The 27,958-nt window shown below is 37.6% G+C and overlaps 1 protein-coding gene across 1 annotated transcript in view; it reads left to right on the forward strand.

The window, feature by feature from the left end:
• Positions 1-23,290, forward strand: part of MEI4 (meiotic double-stranded break formation protein 4) — an 80,443-nt gene extending 57,153 nt beyond the window's left edge. The window contains exon 5 of the mRNA XM_037392970.1: positions 22,327-23,290. Coding sequence (XP_037248867.1) covers positions 22,327-22,578 — 252 coding nt within the window. The 3' untranslated portion in view covers positions 22,579-23,290. The remainder of the gene's footprint in view (positions 1-22,326) is intronic.
• Positions 23,291-27,958: the final 4,668 nt, after the last annotated feature.

A 27,958-nucleotide genomic window follows, 5' to 3' on the forward strand; every position in this document is an offset into this window, starting at 1 on the left:
TGAAAAATATGAGCTTGTTTGTTTAGTTTGGGTTTACAAGCTCTTTTCTTCCCTTCAAGGCCCATTGTGCTGTAGAAATGCCACTGAATGGATACAAATTTGGAATTAGGAAGGGTAAAGTAACTGTACCATAAGATGTGAAACAGCAGCAGCAAAAAGAAAAACCTTTGAGAGCTGATTTCTAGGTAAGCAAAGCAGCAACAGAGAACTGGGTTGTTGTGGTTTCACGGACTGTGTAGAATATCAGCCTTCTGCAATCTGATGTACACACACAAAGTAGAGTAATAATACCTGTCACACGCTTAAGGAAATGCTGCAGATAATATACAAACAAGGACGGTCTAGTTGTAAATTCTAAAATAACTGATTTCTTGCCATCTTACTGTTTCTGGTTCTTAATTTGTGTGCCTGCTTGTAGCTAATATTTGAGCAGTAGATGTGATTTCCTAGTTAGGGTATACTTCTCAAAGCGGGCTAGTGAGTCACTGTCTGACCTCTTGCTGTCAGCCAGTTTTTGCTACCCTTCTCACATCTTTTTGCAACTCTGTCAACTTTGCATTTTTAATAATTGTTCCCTGTCATCTCACAATGTGGTTTGCTCTAAGGCTGTTGATATTCCTCCTTTCTGAACTTCTTAGTTTTGGCAGACTCTGTTTAGAAGCTAAACTGATATTAATCTTATTTTTAGTAAATATTCATATTTTTGTCTTGTGTGTTTCTTGATTAAAAAAAAACCAACCAGACATTCTTGGTACTGGAAGACTGAGTGTTAGATCACAGAGGGACATAACTGAAAAAATATCACAGTGCTTCCACTTCTATGCCTAGTTCCCAGTGTGAGATCTTTCAGTAAGCTCCTGGTACCATGCTGGGAAAAAGATGAATATTCCAGAATAGCCTTGACAGCAGTAGACGTGAGTGGGAGACAGCTTATTCTAAGAAGTAGGAAAATTTAAGAAATGGGTGTTTCTTAATTTTTTTTTTCTGTGCAGCTCACCTGTAGTATTGCAGTTTATAAACCCTAGGTGGTTTGCCTTAGTTGAAGCACCTGAATCGTTTATTTCAAGTTGGAAATGGGAAGGAGATTTGCATATGTCCTTTGAAATGAAGTCAGTACATAACAGTGCTTCCGACGTCCCATTTTTGTACAGAGAATTACTTTCTTAGGAAGAGTTTCATTTGTACATCCTAATCAGTGGCTTACAGTAACAGATTGCGCTGTTCTTCACAGCATACTAAATTCTCTACCATACCACTTGAAATACCACTTATATAATTTTCACATTTGATTAACAAGCACAGCAAAACAAGTCTGGGACTAAACAAGGAAGGTAATTCGTAGAGAACAGTTGTGTCACTTTCTACACCACTTGGACAACATAGAAGGGTTAGCAGCACAGGATAACTTTTGTCAAACACATTACATTTTTCCAGTCTTGCTGTCTCATGGTTTCACATTAAAACTATTGCGTTATGCTAATTTTCTTATCGGTCATTCATATTTGTGTTGCATTTAGTCCTCTTTCCGTTTATTTACCTACTCACCCCATTAGCATCCAGAGTTTGTTCTTAAAAGAGATTGCCAAATTTGCATTAGTCTTCTAAGCATCTGTGTCAATATGCTCTAATGGTGTTTCTGTTGTGCTGTATCCTTCTAAAGCAATTCAGAACTTGATTGTCTCTAGTGAATACTGCAGCTACTGGAGTAATCTCTGTACTTGGATTAGTTAACTTTTTTGAAAACAAAGACCAAAGAAATACTTTCAGACTTCCACAAAGTCAAAATAAACCTGAAAAATGTATCTATGTTCCTGCAAAATTATTCCCACCAGTCGGTGACTGTCTTCTCAAAGCCTTTTAATATAAATGCAAGGGGAGCATTCCAAAAGAACAAGTCATTGACTGCTATTCAAAACTGCTTACAAACATGAATATTATAAAGCCAGCAGAATGGCAATTACAGTCTGTGTAGAATATTAATGTGCTACTTTGCATGAAGTAGGCCTTTGTTGCGAGTTCATTTTATAGGTGAGCTAGTGTAGATTGTTTTCAATATGAAGGATGACAGGCAGTGGCATTAATGGAATCTTGTTGCACATATTGCCATCTCTTAATATGCAATTAAGCACAGTTTTAAATCCTAAGATAAATCATGCTGCGTGCAAAAGCAGCAAATTAAAAAACGTTCCCGAGTATTTTGTCATTATTCTTTCATCAGTTAGTATAGCAAGGTGATGCTAGCTATTGTAGATTTAAATTTTGAAGACTGAGGTTAGTGTAATTTTTACTCATAACTGTAATTAATTATTATTTTGTTTAACCCTTAAGAGTGAGTTATTTAAATTTAGCGTAATTTACCAAGTACAGAAAATAGGTTCTTAGCCATTACTCCCATGCAGAACAACTGTTCTAAAATATTATTAGGATTGTGAGATAAACTGATACATATATAGATGATGAGTTTTAGCAATCTTGGTCATGTGATAATGTTTTTCCAGAAAATTTGTAACAGACTAGAATGGGTTTGGATAAAGCCAATAGCTTTAGACTTGTGAAGTCATTTATTCTGAGAGAACAAAAGACTGTGATTTAAAGAGGAAACAAATGAGGGTTACAACAGAAATATATAAACCAGTATGTGATGTAAAGAAGATAAACTGAATATTTTACTGCCCTTTTCTTTATGGAAGAACTAGGTGGCATTGAAATTTGAAGGTGAAAAAAACTTGCATCTGAGAAAGAGATACCTTTGTTGAAAGGTAATATCTAGTGTATTTTCTTTCCTGATCTCCAGATCTTGTGCAAGAACTTCCTAGCTACTTTCTCTTTGTGGATGTTCCATGAAAATTCTTGTCATATGTGCAAATTCTCTGTAATCTTTTTATTCCCTGCTTTACCTTTTCACTTTGGACTATTGGTATCACTACAGATGTGTTTCTTTCTAAGGCAGTGATTTTCAGCCAATACTTTGTGCTTCTCTGAGGATCCACATACAATGGATCCTAAAGGGTGAGTAAGAAGAGTAGATTCAGGAAGTGCTGTGATCGTTAGAAGAGGCTGCAGTTTATACAGAGAGTCCTAAATGTGCTGAAGAATTCAAAAGCTGCAAATTTCCCTTGAAAACCCTCATTCAGTGTTTCTGAATGTTTCCAAAGTGGTTTCATTTTTTCAGAAAGACAATGGGGCACCTGGTGGCAAGGATGGGAAGACCAGATATGAGTGGAATAATTATTTCCTTGTCACAGTAGTACAGTAGTTTCCCACCCTCAAATGGTCATTGCTTTTAGGAACAATGCATGTGGACTACTTCCATAAAAATATTGTGTTACCCACCTGATCTCTTCAGACTTTTTCCCCCCCCCCCCCCCCCCCAAAAAATGAGGTGAGAAAGAGCATTGGTTCAGGAAGAATGTTCTCTTGGCTATCTGACTCTTCCTATTGTTACAGTCCTGCTAATAGTCAAATATATTTCTCCTTTTTTGCTGTTGTGCACTTTTGTTTGGCAATAAGGCTATGTCTTACGTGAGGCAGTATGAACTTAGTGTTCAAATAGAGCTGTGAAATGAAAGATGTTTGTCCCAATGACAGTTTCCAATTGATGACTAAGAAGGCAAGAAGCTGACTTCAGGTTCTACCACCTTCTTTCTCCATTAAGGAGAAATTCAGAAAGCTTTGTACAATTGCTGATGTTAACAACTGTGTCAGTTAACTCTAATAAAGCCAAAGAAAAGCAGTAAAAGCCATTGACTTTATCAAGGTAGAAGTCTTTGGTTTCATGTTTCAGCGCTAGCAGAAGATGCATATACTGTGTCTAGCATCACTTCCATTCTTGCTATTGAAAGATCATGGTATATCAAAAGACTTACCCTTGGAATTGCTTGAATTTTATCTTCCCAGATGAGGAGCAGCTCCTAGTTTGAGTCTGTGTGCTTACCTAGAGAAATGCCTTTCTCTGTGGTCATCTATCTCTTGGTAACTTCATTCTTTCTAATGATAGAGTGGATGAATCTTTCTTTTCATTGAAGATTTTCAAACTGTATTAAGATGGTTAATGGCAATCACTTTTCAGAGGAAGCCAGTTCCATGGATCGTACTTGGAGAGGCTGCGCTTTTTGGCTGTTCCACAAGTACAGCCAGAGTTGGATCCACTGAAATAAGGGCATTAGCGTCACACAGATGAGGTCTAGTTTGAGAAGAGTTTGACAAGATGCCTACCCTCACACTGTAGACATATCCAAGAGGTCTGATACATTCTTCTTATGTATTACTTTTTCCAGTTTTCACTATAATCCCTTAAGAAGTGTATTTATACTAGATCTGTGTACATACATTTGTGTTACCACAGCCAGCTGATCCATTTAGTTTTCCTTACTGTCATCTTGAACCACTGTTATCTCTGTGCCTTTCAAGGATGATGTTCATGAAGATCTTTCACAACAGGTTAAATTTTCTTCTGACCCTGAAAACAAGAGTTTCCTGTAAAAGGAAAGAATGCTTCGCAGTTCATAGCTTCTTGCTTTTTTAATTCTTTTTCCTTCTTTTTATTTTTTTCAAAAAGGAGTGGAATTAAAATCAGTGTAGAACCCAGACAATAAGTTCCCTCATCTGCACACAACCGTTTGAGTTGGTAACTCTGATGTAATCTCAGACATTCAAGAGCTGGGGTGAAAAAAGAAATATATAACTGATTTCCTGCTTGTTGCTAAATCCATGTGTCACCTGGGGACAAAAGGATTTGGAACAAATCACAGGGCATATTTTTTTCTGGAAAGAGATTAATTAGTGATCAAGGAAGTTTTATAGGAAGGTGAAGCGCCCAGGGCTGACATCATACAGTTCCGAACACTAGACTGAGATCCCACTGAGGGAGCACTAGGTGGAAGAAGTCTAAGTAACCCTTTAGGATTAAGGAAGTCAAAGTTATTCGATTCCTATTGGCCAGAGGATTGAGAACTGAAAAGAATGTTAAATGAACCATAGTTCTACATGGTGATAATCCCATCTCCTCCATTTCCAGAAGGGAATATAAAATATACAGTATTAAGGAAGAGAGATAGGCCTGTGACAAAAATAAATAAGAAATTTTTAAGAGTTCGTGGACTGGAGAGCTTAAAATCTTTTTTAAATCAATGGCTGTATGCCAATATAGTATAGGAGAACGTGAATTCGATTTAAATGAGTTCAGTTCAGGAGCAGAAACAGCTGGGAATTAATTCCTTATTGGCTAATTTGCTTTCATCAGGGAAACTCGAATGAATGCATTGCATGGCTTCCTTAAGGCTGTTAAAATGTAGCAGTTGTCTCTTTCTTATTTGCTCACAGTCTGTAAATTGCTCTATTATCCCAGAATTTTTCCCTCTATTATAGCATACATATTCTCTAAAAGATCATTGAATGTATAAAAGGTCAGATTCAGGATAGTGACTTTTGTCTAATAAATTAAGTTTGAGTGTTGAAATAGGTTTTCTTTATGTTGCTGCTGTCTCACTCATTAGTAATGTTATGATTACTATGCTAGGTAGGCTAGGCCTTCTAATAATTAGAAATTTGCTAGGCGTCAGTTACAGCATAATAAAGATGATCTGTGCACCTTAATTTTGATAGGATTTGATTTTGTTTCATCTCTCCTCTTTTAATGAGTCAATCTGTAATGATTTTTCTGTCATACTTGTATTAATGTATTTCCTGCATTCATCTGAAATAATTTTGAAGAGCTAGGTGGCCTGTGTATTTAGTTTGATTTGTTAATATGTTATTTTAAGATATTTCACACTGGTTTTAATCCTGCCTAATAAATTAAGCAATTATGTTAAACTGCATTAAATTCGCAGCATTATATCTGTTTTAAAGTAGCAAAGAGAAAAGAGGAATGCTGTTGTATTACTAAAGGCACTTCAAGAAGCATTGCTACGCTCTTGTTTATATTGCCTACTGGTAATTATTAAATAGAATTAGATTATTTTAAATAGCTTTGTGCATAAAATGAAATAGCAGGTATTTTGAATTGTTACATCTGGTCCACAGTTAGGAAGATGCTTTATTTCTTGTTCCAGACTATTTAAATAATCTAAAAAAATAAAAAAATCTGTCTCAAACTGAAGCTTAGCTATCCTTTTGAAAGGCTAGTCATCCTCTGAAATTTTGGAATTTTTCTGATCTTTTCAGGACAAATTTTTAATAACTATTATGCTATATCTAACACTGCATTCTGTTTGTACAGTAAATCTGTCAATAGCATTGCTTTTTGCCTACTGTGTGCTCATTTGGTAGTTGGCAAGTACTCTGGCACCTTCAGAAAGAGTAGAATCATCTCTGAGAATCTGTTCTGAATGTCAGTTACCTTAACTCTGTTGGCATGATACGATTTGTTGTTTACACAGAAGGTCATGCGCTCTCTTAATGGTGGTGAGGATTAGGGACTGTTTTCTGTAACCTCTGTAAACTGTACTAAGCTCTGAAATTCTTTAGCTAAGTACCATATTCTAATTGCATTTTTAAACTCTGCTTTCTGTGGAAGCAGCATGCTGTGTTTTAGACACTGCTAATTATTCTGCTACTTCGATCCCCTTCAAAACATCCATAGTTTTGAAGTGAAAATGAAGAGATTTATCATAGAATCATGGAATGGTTTGGGTTGGAAGGGACCTTAAAGATCATCTAGTTCCATCCCCGCTGCCATGGGCAGGGACACCTCCCACCAGACCAGGTTGCTCCAAGCCCCATCCAGCCTGGCCTTGAGTGCTCCCAGGGATGGGGCATCCACAGCTGCTCTGGGCAGCCTGTGCCAGTGTCTCACCACCCTCACAGTAAAGAATTTCTCCTGAATATCTAATCTAAATCTACCCTCTTTCAGTTTAAAGCCATTCCCCCTTGTCCTATCACTACGTGCCCCTGTAAAAAGTCCCTCTCCAGCTTCCTTGCAGGCCCTCTTTGGGTACTGGAAGGCGGCTATGAGGTCTCCCCAGAGCATTCTCTTTTCCAGGCTGAACAACGCCAATTGTCTCGGCTTGTCTTCACAAGAGAGGTGCTCCAGCCCTCTGAGCATCTTCTTTTTCTTCGGTTTGCAGATTTGCTTATTTTCCACTCTGATTTCCCCCCCCCCCCCCCCAAGACCATGTTCTTATGGGAAGTTCAGATCAAATAAAAAAAAATATTTTTACCAGGTTCAGAATTCAGAGACATTAAGAGCAAAACAGTTTGTGGTAATTGATGAAATACAACCTCCTGTGTATTTCAGATTCGTGTGGTTCCACTCCTGGCCCAGAACATGGTCTGGCCAATGGGACACTTTACCTTACCTTTTGTTATCTTGAGGTGGGAGAGGGGAAAAAATAGAGGAGAGCCTAAAGGATGGAGATGGGAGCACAGCAGGGAAAGGAATGGCAGGGCAAGTTGTAACTGCTAAGGAAGACAGGAGAGGTTTTCTGATCTAATTCACCTAGTAGTATGGCTGGTTCAGGCCATAAGAGGACGTCGCAACCTTAGCTGAAAGCTAATTTGAAATCTTTTTTTTTTTTTTTTCTTTTTTTCTACAAAATTCAGTTCCACCAAGTGCAAGTATGTTCTTGACTTCCAGTGCTGTCACAGACTGACAACACTATTCTATTGCTGCAGTTGTTTATGGCTGGGTTTTTTGATACCTTGACATTTCTTTTATGCAGCTCTCATACCATGTTCACATGAATGACAGTGTGTTTCTTTAGCTTGCTAACTCTTATCAGGATCCCATATGGACCCCTACAGGTATGTTGATATCAGCATTCTATAACAGGTCCACCAGCAACTCAGTCATTTGCCTGAAACACTGTCTTTTAGGTTTCTCAATGCAGATGCTGTTTCATTTGGCTTTGTTCAGATCTTTTTTCGCTTTGAACATAACTTTCAGCTCCAACTGGCCTGTTGTTTCTAATTATTTATTGAAATGCTGCTTCTGCTTCAAACTCAATTGCTTTAAGCTTCTATGATATCCCTGTAGTTTGGGTGCAATAGTCTCCTTTCGGAGAGTGCAACAGAGTGCACTTCTGGTCATTTTGAGCTTTATTGGGTCTTAAGTCTTTGGCTTAGCACAGCCTTTTGATAAAACCGTCTGTACTTTTGCTAGGGTGCTCAGCTGTTAGATATCCAATTCAACTGCAGAACATTATACTTCAAACAGATTCTATGAAGTACAAATAAGCCTGTACCTCTTCACTACTTGTCAATTCTAGGTAGTCTTACTGAGCTGTGTCGAAGATTTGGCATAAGAAATGATACCAAAGAGTGAAAAAGCACGTGCTTCTCTTACCATATGTAAATCTTCCTTGATTTTCTTCAGCTTTCTTCCAGGTCATTTCAAATCTTGGCATTCTCAGGTTCAGCATTTCTCAATGGCATCCTGCTAGCACAAGAAATAAGGCTCGCTGTAAATGACTGTGCTTGCTGAAAATGCTGGTGTTATTCATCCAAATTTTGGCTTAACTTTGCACTCTCTAGCATCTTTTCCTTTAGTTAAGGCCAGTTGGGCCATTCCCAGCTGACATATTTGAGAGTGACAGAACAATCCAGAGGGCAGGTCCGATCATACGCGTTTGGCCAAACTGACTTGCATAGCAGAGAACTTGCCCCAAACTACCTTGAATGGGAGTCATGCTATTCCAGATTTAGGCGTATCGTTGGACTCTCGTCTTGGTACAACCTAGTATGTTTCACCTAATAATAATGCTCAGACCACAGATCTTTCTTCAGTAATTCTTCCATGATTTTTTTCAGTTGGTATCATAACTTTTAGAATTAAAAGCACTTTCCTGTACGTAATCCTGCCCGTGTATTTTTTACATTCTTTTCTGCTTCAAAAATTGAAAGAAAAAGTAGCTGGCCTTTGATGATCAATTTATAGTTTAATCCCTTTTAAGTTTACCTTGCTTTTTTGTGTTCTGTCAGGATGTTACAATTTTCACACAAGCTGTGGAAGATTTTTGGTTTCAAAAGGATCTTTCTAAATGTGTCTTTAGAGTTATTTCTGCCATGATGAATTTTAGAGGGCCAGTCTTGAACTGCCTATCACTGCTTTTCAGCACTGGTTTTACTGTGACACCAGTTCTAAACTGCTGGTCTGAAGCCCTTAAAACCCTATTTACACTACTGTGCTGCTGTGGCATTTGAAAAAAAATCAAACAAACAAATCAAAAATATGAAGAGGTCTGGAATAGTACTGGTTTAAGTTTTTCCAGGAAAGTGTAATGGAAAACTAATGGAGAAGTAAAATTTGAAAGAGAAACCATATTTGCTCAGTCATACCCATTTAGTTTCTGTAAAGCCAAGCCTAAAAAGACTGTAGGAAGCAACCTGATCAATTTTTTGTTTTGTAATGTTTTCTGTCAGAGTAATTGCTTCTAAAATTAAGCTTTACAGCATGTATATAAACTTCTAGATACACTGTGGTGTACTCATGATTTCATGGTATTTTTTATTTCATATGATTTTCAATTAAATATTTTGCTTCTGTAATTTCTCACACATTTAAGCTGAATAAGCAACATCATTTTCATATAGTTAAATTCTGTTAATCTATTCTACATACGTAATCCACATAGTTTTAAATACATTAAATAAGAAAGTAGCACTGCTTTTCTATCCTGGCCAGTTTCTGTTATATTATGATATCCTACCATGCCTCTTGAGTCTTCCAGGTAAAATTTGGAAGACATTGGTGGTGGTCTCTGAAAATTGGGAGGAGGTTTAGGGGTCTGGTGACATAATTGTAGTGGAAAGCTGATGTTGTAGGCAGATGCTAGAATCATGGAAACACCATATTTTATTGTCTTGTTTCATAATCATCTCTAAGGGAAATATTCATACATTTTAGGCAACTGGTTTGTGAAAACATTATATTTATATGAAATATAAATATTTTCCTAAAGATTTTTTCTGTACAATAAAATGTAAGATTTTTTTTCCAAAACTAGAGGAAGCATAAATATGTAAATAAAACACTTCTTCCTAAACCAAAGACAAAAGTTGGTTTAGTTGAACATTGCCTTGAACAATTATGCAATATTCAGCACCTGACTTACAGAAAAGGAAAAATAACCGCATAATTAGAAGGAAACCTGTCTTCAACGTTATCCTTTTATATTTATGAAAAGTATACAGAGAGTTTGATTCATTGGATTAAAGTGATTCAGAAAGCAGATGTCAGGTTTTTTTCTTAACATATGAGGCTTGTGATCCAACCAGCTTTGTCCTTTTCCTCACACAGGGCAGTGCCTAGAATCAGTCCTCTTGCTCTGTTAGGTGTTACCTTTTGTCTTTTCATGGCTTTTCTGTTTTCTTTTGCAGATAAATACAAGCTTTGAGTAGGTATTGCGTTTTCAGTGAGTCCAAAAGCCCCTAAGTTTGCTTCTGTTGAGGCTTTTTTTCCTCTGCGGTTCTGATCCTGGCATGATGGATTCTGCCTAAGGCTTTGGAGGAAGGGCTGACCTCACTGAAACTGAAGTTTGTGGTGCATATAGAGCCATTGGTTGCAAACTTCCAGAGCTGAAACAAAGCTCTACTTTGCCTGGAGAAGGGAAGAGGATTTTCTTCTCTAAAGTAACTTGTTGGCAGTGGGTAGGGCAGCAAAGTAGATTGGAAGGTAGGAGAACACAAGAATGGCCGTGCTGTCAAACCAGAGGTCAAACATTCTGCTTCAGACAGCAGTTGTAGTAGACATGCAGGGAAGAGTTTGGAGATGTTTCCAGAAACATTCCCCCAGTATCCAGCAATTTTGGCTATCTAAGGTGGAGAGCGGCTGTTCTACATGTTTATCAGTGGATTTCACTATCATATGGCTGTTTCCTTTCTCCTTGTGCAAGCTTTCAGCTTTCACAATATCCTGTGGCAAGCAATAAAAATGCATGTTGTGTGATAACCTACTACTCTGATTTGTTTTCAGACCAGCCATCTGCCACTTGCTTAGATTCATTTGATACTTACCAACCCTAGTATTGGTAGAGATGATTTTAGTAAGTGAAGCTGAATGTGGGGTGAGGTTATCATGCTTTTAGAAGAACAAACAAACAAAAAAAAGCCTTATGAGATGAAAAGCATTTTCAAAACCTTCTTTTAAAAAATGAATGAATTATGGTTAAGTACTAATGAACATGAATCTTGCATTACTCTGAGTTGTGTTTGTTAAAGATACTAAAACAGAGTGATTGCTGTTTATTTTTTGTGCGTTTTCTAAAGATACGTAAACTTCTGTCAAATCTTTTGAAACCAATACAGCTGTATTTTTCAGCAATCCATTGTTTTCTGATACGGTTTTAATTAATAGAGAACTTGCTGCTGCTTTTGTTGTTTTTCAGAACTATTTTATTACCTTATTGTCATTCTTTACCTATAAAAATGTTCTATGTATGATGTTTACTTTCAACATACTAGCATTGCTGTGGACTTTATGACATTTCCTGTAGGATGAGAATATTATTTCTTATGACAACAAACAACATCTTTTATTTTAACAATAGGTTATTGCATATGGTACTCCTACACTTCCTTATGGTAAATTAAAGAAATGCACATCAGAGAATGAAGTGATGTTATGAATGTGTTATCTCTCCCCTTTCTGCTGAAAAGAAGCTTGATATGTGTAAGGCTGACCCAGGGAATTGAGTGGAAATCTTGAAGGACAGACAGGGCTGCCCATGAACAGAACACAGTCTGTCTGGGAAGGCCTATTCAGACATCAGCTGCCATCAAAGGACCATAGCATTTCTGGTCAGGAGAAGCTTCCTTACCACTTTTAAGGACACTTGAAAAGAAGAAAGAATATGAGAACTCTTTGGTGTCCTGCTCATTACTTTTCATATGGGCAGTAACTATTAAATGGGGAAACTGATGGGTTGACAGCTTACATTTTTTCTGCTTTTTTACGTTGTTTTTCTGATATTTTTCTGATATGTTAAAATAACTTTGATATGATACTTGAAGATCTAGTTATAAAATCTGGATTTTATTTTATGTGCTAAGGCCTCAGTCTTTGTCATTGTTTTGTTTTCCACTAGTTATTAGCAGCTTATTCATAACCACAATTAAATCATCATCCATCTATCCTTTGACTCCCTGAAAGCTAAGCAAAACATGGATAGAGAAACAGAAGTCCCAATAGAACTTGGAAGATGGGGTGAAAGGTGATACATAACAAAGTACGTGGTATAGTCTGTTGTCAGTTTTTTATGACTCATTGGAGTTGAAAGTCAATGTGAGTTGTTTTCAGGTTCCTTTTGGAGGGAAGCATACATCTGAGGGAGATAAAACCAGGGTTTTTTTTACTTTATTGTTAAATTGACAAGCCTCTTTGCTTTTCCACAGTTTTCTTTTTCCTATGAGTTTACAGGAATGGAGGCAATTCTTCCTCCTCAACCAGGAATGAAAACACACAACACAAACCTTTCTTTAGTACTGAAGTGTTCATAACTGAGAAATTGCGTTAAATTATTTTTGTTGGTTTCTTTCTCCTTTTCCCCTAATAGTGACTTTGTGTGTGACTGTCTGGTCTAGAACTTTACTTTTTTAAAAAAGTTAGAAATATGCTTAAGTAGCCCGTTTGATTTGGAAAGACCCATACTATGATAGATACTTTTACAAGCTTTATTTCAGATTAGTTTCTGAAAAAACTAATAAACCCCCAACATATTTCATGCTTCAGCTTGTGAAGAACTGAATGTTTTTATTCTAGAATAGACTTAAAAAAAAAACCATGTAAGACAGAAATGACAGTTTAAGTTTATGCCTTGTAGATTGGAGTAAAGTAGGTTTATAAATTCAAATTATCCCAAGAAGTTTCTGTATTCATTTTTTTGGTGGTTTTCTCTTAAGTGAGATTTCTTAGTGGCTCTTATTTTAGCTTGCTTTAACAGGATAGCAGGAATTATAATTTACTTTTTAAAACTTTGTGTCTTTCTTATGTAACTTGTAAGGCAATTATTATGATTCTTACTCCAAAATGGAAGCTTGAATGCTCTACTGCTGGTATGTTTAATTTCTTTCAGTATGTTTTAGAAATCATACTACTAGATAAGAATAATATTGCTTAAGATGGCTTGGGAATTTCTTGTAATTTTCTGTGTCATATGAAGGGCTATTAGCACATGACCATGCTAAATTGTATGTGGAAGAAGCATGATGCATAAATGTCTCAGGGCTAAGTGTCTTCCCCTGGGGTCATAGAATTTAAAGTGTTTGTTCTGTTTCCTGTCAAAAGTATTTTCCAGAGTATCCCAAATTATCATGTCTGGGCAGAAACCATTTTCACAAGATTCTTGTTGCTTTGGAAACCTCTCTAGCGTGAGGCTAGCTGGGCCATCTAAAATGTTGTTGACATGTTGCTCAGAACTGTACTCATTGCACATGGTGTAGAATCATTTGTTCCAAGAGTTTAGCTGATGTTCTCTCCTTTGTAATTTAACTTTCACAGAGGTTAGCAATTCCTTGACCATTTCTGCATATGGTTTGCTCTTGATCTCTAAGCAGAATTGTTGAATCTTAGGGAGCTACTTGAGTAGAAAGTGATAATATAAATAAAGGTGACACAACTAGAATTTCAGATCATAGACTCATAGAATCATTTAGGTTGGAAAAGACCTTTTTGATTATCAAGTCCAACTGTTAACCCAGGACTGCCTTGGTCCATCAGTCCAGCCTGTCCAGACCCCCCTGCAGAGCCTTCCTGCCCTCAAGCAGATCAACATGCCTCCCCAGCTTGGTCATCTGCAAATTTACTGAGGTTGCACTCGATCCCCTCATCCAAATCATCAATAACAATATTAAACAGGCCACCAACTGGATTTAACTCCATTCACCACCACTCTTTGGGCTTGACCGTCCAGCCAGCGTTTTATCCAGTGTAGAGTACACCTGTGCAAGCCACGAGCAGCCAGTTTCTCCAGGAGAATGCTGTGGGAGACAGTGGCAAAGTCTTTACTAAGGTCTAATTAGACAACATCCACAGCTTTTCCCTCATCCAGTAGGCAGGTCACCTTATCATAGAAGGAGATCAGGTCAGTCAAGTAGGACCTGCCTTTCATAAACCCCTGGTGGCTGGGCCTGATCCCCGAGGTGTCCTGCACGTGCTGTGTGATCACACTCAGGATGATCTGGTCCATAACCTTCCCGGGCACTGAGGTCAGCTTGACAGGCCTGTAGTTCCCCAGATCCTCCTTTCTGTCCTTCTTGTAGATGGGTATCACATTGGATAACCTCCAGTCTTCTGGGACCTTCCCAGTTAGCCAGGACTGCTGATAAATGATGGAGGGTGGCTTGATAAGCTCTTCCACCAGCTCCCTCAGTACCCTTGGGTGGATGCCATTCTGCTCCATAGAAATGGGCACATCTAAGTGGAGCAGCAGGTCACAAACTGTTTCCTCCTGGATATGTGGACTTCGTTCTTCTCCTCATCCCTGTCATCCAGCTCAGGGGGCTGAGTACCCTTGAGGATAACTGCTCTGACTTAAAGACTGAGACAAAGAAGGCATTAAGTTCCTCAGCCTTTTCCTCAGGTTTGGTGGCAATGTTCCCCACACACATCCAATAAAGGATGCAGTTATCCTTGGCCCTCCTTTTGTTTCTTATGTATTTGTAAAAACGTTTTTTGTTATCTTTTACGGCAGTGGCCAGCCTGAGTTCTAGCTGGGCTTCCACCTTTCCAATCTTTGCCCTGCACAACCTCACGACATACTTATAGTCCTCCTGAATTGCCTGCCCCTTCTTCCAAAGGTGGTACATTTTCTGGTTTTTTTTCACCCTGAGTTCCAGCAAAAGCTCTGTCTAGCCAGGCAGGTCTTCTTCCCTGACAGCTCATCTTTCAGCACATGGGGACAGCCTGTTCCTCTGCCTTTAAGATTTCCTTCTGGGAGAATGTCCAGCCTTCCTGAACTCCTTGGCCCTTCAGAACTATCTCCCAAGGGTCTCTCTTGACCAGGCTCCTAAAGAGGCCAAAGTCTGCCCTCTTGAAGTCCATGGCAGCGGTTTTGCTGACCCCCTTCCTTACTTTTCAAAGAACTGAAAACTCTGTCATTTTGTGATCACTATGCTGAGGATGTCCTCTGATCATCACATCACCTACCAGTCCTCTGTTCATAAACAGCAGGTCCAGCAGGACATTTCCCCTAGCTGGCTCCCCTCACCAGCTCTGTCAGGAAGTTATCTTCTGCTGTGCTGTATTTCCAGCAGACATCTGGTAAGTGGAAGTCCCTCAGAAGAACAAGGGCTAGTGATTGTGAGACTTCTCCCAGATGCTTATAGAATATTCCATCTGCCTCTTCGTCCTGGTGTGGTGGTCTGTAATAGATTCCCACCATTGGCCTTCCATGTGATTCTTACCCATAAATATTCAACCTTGTTGCCACCACAAATCTCTAGACAACCAAAACACTCCCTACCACACAGGGCTTCCCCACCACCTCTCCTCCCTTGCCCATCCCTTCTGAAGAGTTTACAGCCCTCCATGGCAGCACTCCAGCTGTCAGTCATCCCACCATGTTTCCATGATGACAGCTATATCATATTTTTCCAGCTCCGCAATGGCTTGCAACTCCTTCCAGTTTGTTGCCCATGCTTCAGTTATTAATCACATTGAATAAAAGACAATAAAAGACAAAAATACTTTGAAAGTTTGGGGAAGGGGGGGGCAGGTTTGTATAAATTTAAATAAGGAATTGTAGGTGATGTGAATTTTGCTTTAGAAACTGAAAGAGGGTGTAAATTAGTTTGAACTTTCTTGGCAGGTGAATATTGGTGTGCTTAATGAGTATTATGATTACTGGGAGGGATGTTAGGGAAACATGCATTTCAAATAACAAAACAAGAAGCTATTAAAGAGAAATGCTAATCAGCTAAAAACTGAATCCTGAGTCATGGCAATTTGTAAGGTAATTACCTTTTAACCAAATACAATAGTGTAAAAATCAGAACAAAAAGATTTCTAGTAAAGTCTTTCATGCATGCCTGCCGTAAATATTTTAGAGATGCTTATCAGCATGCTATTTAAACACTAAACAGCAGTTAGAGGTAACCTCTTTTATCCTACTGTGTTCTTTCTTGTCCCATGTATATTGTTGGTTTTGTAAATCTCAATGATGCACATAGAGATTATTTTCACACTTGTGGAACATCCACTTAAAAGGCTTCCCATGTTGTTTTGAAGTAAAATGCATATTATGCAAACATACAAGCCACACTGAAAAATGTTTGCCTTGTGTTTAGAACTTGGAATGCAGCAATGAGTAGCCTGGATAGGGAGAACGTTCAAGAACAGAATTCCTTGCGATATTTCATCTTTGTTCATAAAATGAGAATATATTGCCACTTGAGGAAACAATTCAGTCATTCTTGAAATACATTTCTGTTAACCTCTGAGTCAGACTGGGTAGGTAGAGTAAAACAGTGTTGATTTTACTGAAAACTTAGGTTTGTGAGCGTTACCTTAGACAACACAAAATTTGCTAAATGATGATCACTTGTTGATAGGTTTCCAGCTAGTTGCTTCTTCCTTATTTTTCGTTATGATGATTTAGGAACTTTTTTACCTAAAAAGTGATGCTTCCAAATATCTTTCCATTTAGAGACTTAATTTGATAATGATATACTTGTTAGGACAACTGTCATGTTAAAACACAGAAAATGTTTTCAGAGAAGCATCCCTCCTATATGCAGGCATAGTGAGCACAGATGTTTTCTTTTCTGTGGGTATCAGTGGCTGTATTTAGTTTGTCACTGCTTTATTTAGTCTCATATCCACCTTTGTTATAGTTCTGGAAGGAGCAATCCCTCCTACTTCCAGAAAGCCAAGACAGCAAATAAAATAAATCTAGAAAAAGAGTTGGGGTAGTTGACCACGAAACAGCATATACTGGATTGTGTATATCTAAAAGCGTGTAAATCAAGCTTAGTCATTTTCTAACAGGCGTGCTCCACTTCAAACACTTCGAATTAATTTGACTAAATTGACTGTTCTGTGTTACACGGGACATCAGCTTGCACTCACTTTGTGGTCCCCTAGGCCATGAATTTGAATTTTCTTGCCAAGAATTCAGTCTGCACATGTACCTGCCTGTACCAGCAGCTTTCAGTAAGGAAACAAGGGGTGCTGGAACTATTTGCTGCGATGATGTCTTGGCTGGTGATAGACTATTTCAAGGAAGATGCATGCTCTTTGCCTGTTTCCACGTGCTCTAAAGAATTTTCTAAAGAAAAAATGGCTCCATTTGCTTCACTGAGAAGGGGATGGGCCATGGGGGATTTTTGCTGGAAATGGCTAGATGGCAGATTTGGTTCTGTTCTGCCCTCTGTCCTCCTTAAGTGATCACAGGCGAGCAGCTGGTGGTGCAGCCCACTGCCTCTGCTTCTCTTGAGGGCAATATTAGCCACGCTTTAGCAGTTCCCGTTGTTTATTTTGGTCTACCCTTTATGCTTCTCTGAATAATTTGCATGTAAAAGAAGAGAAATGCCAACTTCTAGCATGATATTTCAGTGAAATTTGAAACAGAATTTCTTGGGACATAGAAAAGACACTTTGCTAGCATAAAAGTTACATCCTTGCTGAATAGTAAAAGTTTGCAAAGAAATGGAAGTGGCAAAAGTTGCAAGAAAAAATTTACAAGAAGCAAAACTGTTAGAGTATGATGGATTGAGGAGATTTGGGCAGAACATTCTCTGCTAAAATAGCCATCTTCTAGAACTGTCAGTTTTATCACTTTCTAAACACCAGAGGTATATAAACACTTAACTATCCAGTTTGATTAAAATTTGTATCAGTATGTCAGTATTTTATATAGCATGATGTTGTGTATAGTTATTTGTTGCAATATACTTTTAAACTTGGTATCTTTGTGGGACTGAAAAAGCCTGAACAGATGTTAAATAAATTATAAGGATAGAAAAGGAAGAAAACTTTTTGTAAGTAATCAAACATAATGGTGCCTCTAAATTAATTTTAATTGTTTTAATTTTGTCAGAAATTTCAGCATTTCAATGTTCCATTCTAAACCAAAAATAATTTTTCTCGAGTTAGAGCTGTTTCTGGCTTATTCCAGAAAGCATACAGATGTTGCTGATACTTTGTCCATAGTCTACATATGTATCTGAGTTACGTGGAAGCAAATCCTAGTTGCCATGGACATACTGTCTTTCTTTCCATCTAATTCTTATTTGTACTGGTTGAGTGTTGTCCCCATTCTGTAGGTCTTTTGAGATATAAAAGAAATAAAACTTACATAGCTATACTAGAAGTTAACATCCATCTTCTGCATGTGAAAATTCCGGCCTCAGCAGATTACTTCACTAGAAGTAATGAGTTGTGGCTGGTGAATGGCTTAAGAATAGTAGAGAATTTCTTCAAAGCTAATATTTATTCTCTTGTTCTTGTTTAAAATTGCTGTTATTGAGGCCATTTCAATAAATTATGCAAATGTGCATGATACTGTAAAACAAGAAAACAAAAATATTCTAAGTGCAAAACTTGCATTTAGAATATCACTTGGGATTTTTTCTGAATCTGGTTGAATAACCTTCAAAAATTACATCCACTGTTCTGTGAAGGTTACTTTGGTTAATTCTTTGCTTTCAGATCCCTATTGTCCAAAATTTTGCTGAAGACCCCAACTCCAAATCTGTCCAATAAGAGAGCTGTGGCTTGGAATTTGGTACAGGGCCATCTGACCTGTTGCTTTGCAAAGAGGAAGTGCAATAAAGGTCCAGGGACCTGCAACACAGATGGCTTTTTAGCTTTCTGACTGTCATCGCTGCCTACGGTTTTGAGCAGTTTCCTTTAACGTATTAGTACTGGGGTTTATGAATTCATTATAAAGAAGACAGGTTAGAGATCTTTTTCCCTGCTTTCAGATTATGTAGTCAATATGTGTGCTATTCCAGGTGGCCACCCTGTGATGTAGGAGAAGCTTGAAGAATTAATTTCAGCCAAAAGCTTTGGCACTTGCTGCATTCTGAACTCGGTGATGTAAATATATGAATTCTGATTAGCAAATTGTCAAATCCAGCCAGGAGATCCTTGTACCCCTTGTTCCCATCTTATACAGAGCTCAATCTTATTTTATTAATAATTCTAAAAAAAATAATATTAACTTTGAGGAGTTTTTTTGGTTTGACATATCATAATAAGCAAATAATTTCAAAAGTTAATTTCCAAACTCAGGTGCATGCAAAATGCATCTTACTGTGAAGAAACACATTTCCAAATACTAGGTGAGGAAAAATCAGCAAGGACTAGTGTCACCAAAAAACCCAGTGTCCAAATCCCATATTGCCTACCCATCTAATCTGATCTGTAAAAAGATTCATTATATTAAAGAACTTTCTGAAAAACAGAATTAGTGTTATTTAAAGTTGGTATTAAGATGTTCTGGAATTGTAGCGTATATTTATAAGGTTTGCTTTACAGACAAACCTTCTGAACTTTCTGGATGGACTAGCTGTGTGCGCGCGCGTGTGTGTGTACACTTAAGAGGTCTTTTATGTGACTGTGCACCATTAGGTAACAGTAAAGGTATTCCTCTACAAATTCTGTGGCATAAATTTGCATTGGTAGTTTCTGCATCAATTAGCGCTACAGAAGACATCTAACAAAAGAAATGGAGACGCATTTTGTTCAGATTATTAAATGGGTCGGAAAGGTTAATAAGTCTTGAGCAAGAAAGTGTTCTAGTCCAATTCCCCCTCCCCACCCCTGGTTTTATAAAACAATATTTTAAAGTGCGTTTGTCCCCTGAAAAGCAATTACCTCAAAAAAATACTTCCTCCTTGCCATCAGACTTACCCTTTCTGTTCAAAGTCAGTTCGGTGAAGCTAAAATAATTTTCCTTTAGTGCAGTAGTATTTGCAGAGGAAAAAGAATTAGTTAGCTCGTGGTTTCTTTTATCCATAATCAATTAGATAGTTTACTAAGCTGCAATCAGTTGCACTTTTCAAGACCCACTGAAAGTAACACAATTGCTTAACGGCTTGGAAGAGCCTGAGGTTATGGGGATAAGTGAAATGACATAATTTGCCTTTCTAAAACATTTTCCATTGATTCCTCATGTGAAAGAAAGATCTGAGTGAATTTACAAGGCCAACACCTGAATCAAACAGGTTTTTGCTTATAACATTGTACTTCAGAAGTACAATGTTATAAGCAAAAACGTAAAGCATAGAACTGTAATTTATGTTTACAATCATACTTTATGTACTTTTATCACTGTAAAGAGTTTCAGGACATGGTACATCTGTGGATCTGGTTTAGAGTGGGATGAATTACATTCTGAAAGACCCTGGGAACTACTCAGCTGCCAAAACTCAGCCATCTAATACCACACTGGATGCCCTAAGGTGGTACTTTGGGTTTACGGCTGTTAACTCTTACGTAAAGCTCTGCTCATGCATGTGCCTCGGATACCCTTGGACATCCAAAATGGCAACAGATACCTACATTCAGGCAACTTGAGTCCCACCCCATGCTTGCCTCTGTTGGCTAAAACAGGAACCAAGGATAACTGTCTCAGCTTGTTGATGCCTGTGTTTGGTCAGATGACTCCTACACTAAAGTCTAAAAAGCAGAATTTGTAGGCCTTCAGAATCATCTGTTCTGTAGAGATTCAGGAAATCATTAATACCAGTTATTTTCTCAACTTAGAAAGTAGTAATTTAGTCTAATAAGCAAAATAAATACAATTATCTCACCAGTATTAGTTAATAGTCAAAACAATCGGTGTATAGGCATAATTGTCCTAGAGTCAGCTGCTTGGTATTTGAAGAAACAGACTGTCTTGTTACCTCTGTTTTCCCTAATTACACAATTGGATTTAATTGGACTTTAAAAGTATGCAAATACTTACTATTGTCCTTTTATATTTTTTTGCCGTCTGTTGTGATGAGAATGACAATACCAAATTCTTGGCAGCAGCTTTTGAACTGCGGATTTTTCTTGCCAGGTTCCAGAGAGACAGAACTGGAGCATGCAAGGCTAGGGATAATATTTTTTCAGTAATTAACCTAATTTTCAAGATGTTTAGAAAAAGCAAAATGACTTTGCTACATTGAGGCTTTGGCTGTGGTATCTCTAGTGTCATCCCTGAGGTGGCACGCTACCTGAAAGATATTAGTCTAGGGAGCTTCAACACAGATTTTAGGTTCAAGAGCTACTAGCTCAGAAGGACAGTGAGCAGCCCCTGAGCCACCATCTACCGCAGAGGCAGACAGCAGCAACCTTACCTGAGGAAGGTAAAGTGCTGTGTTTTTGATAGATTCTACTGGAATCCAAAATAACTTACGTTGTTTGTAAAAAAACACCATTATATAATAAATTTCACACTTTGGAAATCTAGCAGTATGCTAGTAGGTTCAGGGTGGGTAAAATGATTTGATGCTGATTCATAGACCCATGTCAAAACCTAAGCCCATCTGGCTTTGTCCCACAGACCCAAACAGTTGTTTAGGCTTGTTAGACCTATCGGTCCATTTTCTAAAGTGCATAATTTTCTAGCAGCTATGATTTTACCTTCAGTTCTGATCATCTATCTATTGTAATTGCAGCGCTTTTCAGAACGAGGTCATCTTATATTATTGGTAGATTTTGCTGTAAAGGGCACAGAATTTCAATTCACAGGGACAGCTGCCCAAGGTTTAAGTTTTTATCTTACCAGTTATTCCCTATGTACAGCAGAGATTCTGAAAACTTCAGTTTGGAACTGCAGTTTCCAAATACAGAACAGGTAAATTTATATTAGATAAAGCTGTAAGGCTTTTGATAAATTTGTTGTTTGGTCAGTGAGCGTATTTGACAAACTGACCCTTCCACTTTGTAACCGAGTCAGATATGTAGTACTGGCTTGTGTATCTTCTATTTGGATTAATAATTTGAACTTTTAATTTGCTTTCTAGAGGTGTTATTTGAATAGATGATTGTCTATATTTAAAAATTTCTTTTTTTACTTGTTATTTCGTTTGTCAGAAAACAGAAATCCACTAATTTTAATGATATGCCTAAACCAAACAAAGCTACTGTTGTTATTGTTGTTGTTTGTAATCATTATTATATGTCATCTCTGTGGATAATTAGGTAGCGAAACCCTCTGACTCATGAACAGGAGGTTATGTTGACTTTCCATTTGGGAGTGTGATGGAGAGTTAGGTTTTTGGCTGTTATCACAAAAAGGAAAATATTTCTTAGAAGTAATCATACTGAGAGTGTAGCTGTTCTGATTATATAAATACTACTGTAAATGTTAACATTATTCCTTAAACTGTCTTCTGAGATGGTAGGCTGCACAAACATTTTCACACTGTGCTTATGTATTGATTTTTCTTTATTCCCAGATCCAGGCAATGTATAACATTACCCAGTATGAGAATATTTTTCTTTTGTGCATGATTCTGGAACAACTTCTTCAAAATGAGACAGAAGAAAGTAACGTTTCAAGCTCAGACTACGATGGAGAGGAAAAAATCAAATTTCTGAAGAACCTTGATCAAATTATTCTTCATCTCTCAGATGAATTCCCTTTGTTTTCTTTGTATTTATGGAGAGTAAGTGTTCTTTTGAACTCAGCTCAAATACAAGTTGATTAAAACAAGCAGACTGCTTTTTAATAGTGCATTTATTGTGGGATTGCATTGGAAAATTCTCAAGCCAGACAGGAGAATTGTTGTAATTGGAAAATATTTACATTAAACTACTATGCTATACAGCAGTTTCAGAGATAATGCGATTTTTTTCCCAATTTTAAATACAGAAAAATATTTAATAATCCAGGTGCTGTTTTCAATAAATGCTTTTTCTCATAATGGAAAACGGTAAGTTGATGTTTGTGTACACAGTGAAAATGGCAACAAAGAAAGTGTTTCAGGTGATGATTAAAATAATAGCTATGCATTTTAAAGTCAAGACACAACGTGTGTTTAAAGCTTCCAAATTAGGAAAGTATTGCCTTTCTTTTAAGAGTTGTATAGCTTCTGTGTGCTTTAGAGACAATGGCTGGTTGGCAGAAACAAGAATATTTTAAAACTTGGTAACTTACTGCTGCAAATTCTTACAGGAAAGTCTTGGTTTCTGATTTATTCAAAAGAGTCATTAACCTGAGCAAACTAAATCTGCTGCTCAGTTTTACAACTCCTACATTTATTGTATACTGCTTGGCTTTACCCGCGTAGGCACAGTAGGCCTAATTTGGTCCAAATTGACTAATGATTTCAAGGATCTAATCTAAATAAATTTAATTCATTTCATGATTACTTTAAAACTTTCTGTTCAAAATTAATGAATGTTGATAAAATCCCCTTTGAATATTTGTGTTATCTGATTTTTAAATTTTTATTTCTGTGTGATGGAATTACATTCATAGTAATAATCAAAGCAACATATTGTAACAGAAATAATCTTAAACATAAAAGGCCTTTAAAATATGACTTCAGCAATACCTTAACTAATCCAGAGTCTTTGATAAACTTAGAGGGTAATTATTATGCTGAATGGCATTTTTTTCTAACAGATAAACAACATTGTAGTTTTATGTCTCCTAATAGTGCATATTCACTGTAAATATGAAAATATTTTTAGCATTAGTCCTTATCCTTCCCCTTGCACTTCTTTCATCGGATTGATTTTTATGTCATAAAAATTATCTGAAACACCACTTTTTTAAAAATGTAAGTGATTTATCTTGTTAATTTGAATGCATTTATTTCAGATAATAAAACTTTGGTTTCTATATATGTAAAATGCACTAGTATTTACAAAAGTTTACAAAACAAGGTACTTTGATTGAATTGGCTCCCTAAAGAATGATTCTTATACTTCTTTATACACTGGCCACTGCTTTGTTTCTTAAACTTCGTATTTGGTATGTCAAGTGTTAACATTTGTTTAATGCTTTCTTTTAGCAAAATTTCTTTCAACAGAAATGTTTGATTTGCAAAACAAGTATTCCTTAATAGTCACATTAGAAAATCAGATAAGTTTAGCCAAATTAAAGAAAATAAAATTAAATCAATATGTAAGTTTGGTAGCTGCTCAGGAGCTACTGTTCCACATCCCTTCACAGCATGGAAAGCGTGATTACAAAAAGAGCAAGGAAAGGAATAAACAAAAGGGAACTGGTATCTAATTAATAGAACAGTTTTCATTTTCATTTCTTAACAAAGCTTCATTCAAAAGTATTTTGTAAAGAAAACACACAGAACACAGGAGGATACTGCAGTCTGTATATAGCAAAATATCTATTGTTTCAAGACTCCTGTTATAAAGAACAGTTTCAACACTAGATTGCATACCACAGCATATTTGCTGATCTATTGGCAAAAAATATTTTTCTTATTAGTAAGGCAACTCAAGCACAAATGGACACATATTTTCTTCTTTGCAAATTGTAGCATTCTCACCAGCAAGCTCTCTAGGCCACTGGAAGAACAATGGATATTTTGGAAATACATGCCTCCTTGATAAGTTTTGAAGTAACTGCTGACTTGCAACATGGTTTTTGAAATCTTTTTCACAACATACAGAGAGAAGGGATTTTGTGTCCAGAGATGGAATTAACTATGTCACTTATGCTTTGACAAGGATTTGAAACTGTTCGTTATGCAGCTTTGAAAGTGTTAGTGCAGAGTGAGAGTTCCCCATGTTATGATATTGCAGCAATTAGATACACACTAGCCTGTCTGCAAAAGTGCTATTAACTGATTACCTGGGCTCTCCATGTCTGTTTCAGTGCAAAATTAAATAGTGCTGCTGAACCACATTAATGAGCATACCTCAACTTTGGTAGGAGCAATAACCTCTGCAAACAGAATAGTTATTACACAGATTGTTATCTTGTGTTTCTTCAAGAGGTATTTCACCAAGGTGGGACTCGTCTCAAGATGAAGGTGCACAAAGGTAGACATGTGCATTCAGATGTCTGCATGTTTGGGATGTCTAAGCTATGAAGCACTTACAAAGTATAGTGTTTTGGGCTGGGTCTGCAGCTGCACCCCAAAAGGACTGTGCTGCAGATTTTTTGAGAGTCCTATGTCACATTTCCTCTCTTCATCTATATGTCTCTGATACCCTGGAGCATCTTCAGTGACGCTGTCACTAAATATGTCTGCATAGGCAACTGAATCCAGCAGTCATGATAGCATTAGCTTAGATATGTAGCTCACTGACACGAACGTGCATTTTGGTGTCTTAATGTGAGAACTAAATCCCACATGTGTGGTATCTTACCTGTTTTTAGGAGTAGGAAATCCTAGATTTAAGTCCATGCTCTTCAGACAATTTCTGCGCTTGTCCTATGACTGATAGGTGTGATTTGAGTAAACATCACTGTCTTCAGTTTTAAAATAAAACAGGATGACTGAGCCAGTCCCTGGAGTTAACTGTTACAGGTGAGGATTTGTGCCCTGGTTGGAAGAAACCTTCCTGCAGCTTGGACTTTTAAGTCTTAAAGTACTAAATAGGTATGTCAACATCCAACTTTTACCTATCTGGCCTCCAGAGAGGAATCCCAAATCCAGAGAAAGTACCTGTGGTCTTTGCTGAGTGGAGAGTCAAAAGAACAATCTCAAACTCCCATGTGCTGAGCATAACATGTCATAGACCTAAAGAATAGGAAACACTAAAAATAGAACTTGGTCTGACCTGTCATCGCTCCCTGGAGTGTTTCATCTGAGTTACCCGTACAATTTTAGAATTAACAGTTTAAGGATATTTATTTTGTCTTGGTGATTTTGTTCTTGTAAATATATGTACTTTAGAATTTGGCAAAATGCTAATGTTCTGAAAATGCAAATTGTTCAAGCTTTGATTTTATATGTGTATATATATATATACAAACAGAGACATACATATGGATGAATTATATATTTATATGGTTGAATTAGCAGTGCTTATTAATTAGTAGCATAATAGAAGTTTATGATTTTGTAATTTCTTTACTCTGCCACATTCTCACTTTCTTATGTGACTGTGTTTGTACCTGTCTCCATCTGTTTTAAAAAGGATTTTATGGTACAGTGTCTCTTTTTGTGAAAGTAGAAAAATTATAAGATAAGGAAAATAAATTTTTATTCCAGTGCTGCTCCATTGACTATTCTATTTGCTAAAGAATTTTACATACCTGCTAATGACAGCAGTGGGTGGGATTTTGAAGTGAACTGTCTCAGGATACTTTTGTAAACCTAATTTTGAATCTTTTTGATTGTGACATACTGATTTTTTAAGGTAATTATTGCTCGTATGTGTTGGTAATAGTGGAAATGAAACTGCCTTGTTTTAATCCTGTAATAATATTTTTTTCCAGTTACCTGTGCATTACTAGCTCATACAGAGTAACACTATAGTTTACTGTGGTGCAACATTCAGCTGGCATTCATCTGAACACAGAATTCGTATTGGACAGCACCTCACGGTCTCCAGTCCAACCTCCTGCTTGAAGCAAGGTTAGCTGTGGGGTCGAACCAAGTTGTCTGTTGCTGGTTCAGTGTTCAGTCAGGTATTAAAACCCTTCAAGGATAGAAACTGCACAACTTCTGTAGATAACATGCCCTTCTGCTAGACTGTCTTCACAGTGAATTTTTTTTTTTTTCCTTATATACAGTCTGAACCTCTGTTGTTTCATTTTATGCTCGGTGTTTTAGTCTTCCCACCAGCCAGAGCCTGGATCTGCCCCCTTGCTTCCTTCCCCACAGGCACTGGAGGCTGCTGTTAGGTCCCCCTGAAACCATCTCTTTCCCAGGCTGAACAAGCCCAGCTCCCTTAACCCACCTCACAGCACAGATGCTCCAACCCCAGCCATCTCGGTGGCCCTCCACTGAACATTCTTCACTGAACATTTTTACCGGGGGCCAAAATGGGCAGTAGTAGTCCAGATGCAGAATAACAAGCGCTGAGTAGAGGGGTGTGATCCCTTCCCTTGTTCTGTGCTGCTGGCACAGCCCAGGATGCTGTTGGCCCTCATTGCTGCCAGGGCCCCTGCAGACTCACGGTCAGCTCGCTGCCTGCTGGGGTCCTGAGGGGCTTTGCCCGCTGAGTTGCTCCCTAGCCAGGCACTCCCAGCCTGTACCGCTGCAAGGGGCTCTTCCTTCCCGGGTTGGACACTTCACACTTGTCCTTCCTGAATTTCATAGCCTCTGTCAGCTGACTTTCCAGCCAGCATCAGTCCCTCTAAGCCCTGCCCTCAAGCATATCAACTGGGACTCCCAATTCAATGACATCTGCAAATTTGATAAGGGTGCACTCCATGACCCACTTCCAGGTCATCGATAAAGATGTGAAAGAGGATATATTGCAGGATAGCTTTCTGTGACAGGCGTCCAGGTAAAGTACAACCCATTAAATTGATAATCAAAATGTTACCCACCTAGTTTTTAACGTATCCAAACATATCCTACCCTTGCTTTGTCAGGACACTGACAAATTCTGTCAGCAGCCATGAATGTAGACCACCTGCTCCTATGAACATATATGGGCTGAAATCTCACAAAGAAAAAACGTAACTTCATCTTCAGGTCCTCCTAATAGTTCCTCTCCTTGAGCACTTCCACTAAGCAGAAAGGCCTAGGAGACCTTGATTTGGAGACTGAGGCAAAGGCAGCAGACAAGTTCCTCAGCTTTATCTGTGTCTGCTGTCACTACACGTTTCATGCTTTGTAAATCCTTAATCTGACTGAAAACCATCTATGAAATACTATGATGTAAATCACTTGGAAAGTCATCAGTATTTAAGTTTATCTTTGCATTTACAAGAGATCTGGCTTTGAAATTTTAGAATTAATATCAGATTTGTGTAAAATTATTCAATCTGAAATTCGGTTTAGCTTAGCCTGCTTTAAAAAGCTATTGGTTTGGGAGTGGTTAATATATGTTCATATTTTATTGATCTAGACAAGGGAATTTAGTCTTTAGATCTCTTGCTGGTATGGAAACAGAGGACTCAGAATGACTGTTTCGTCAAATCAAAAAAATCTTACA

Source organism: Falco rusticolus, chromosome 6, assembly GCF_015220075.1.
Source record: "Falco rusticolus isolate bFalRus1 chromosome 6, bFalRus1.pri, whole genome shotgun sequence".
NCBI lineage: Eukaryota > Metazoa > Chordata > Aves > Falconiformes > Falconidae > Falco > Falco rusticolus.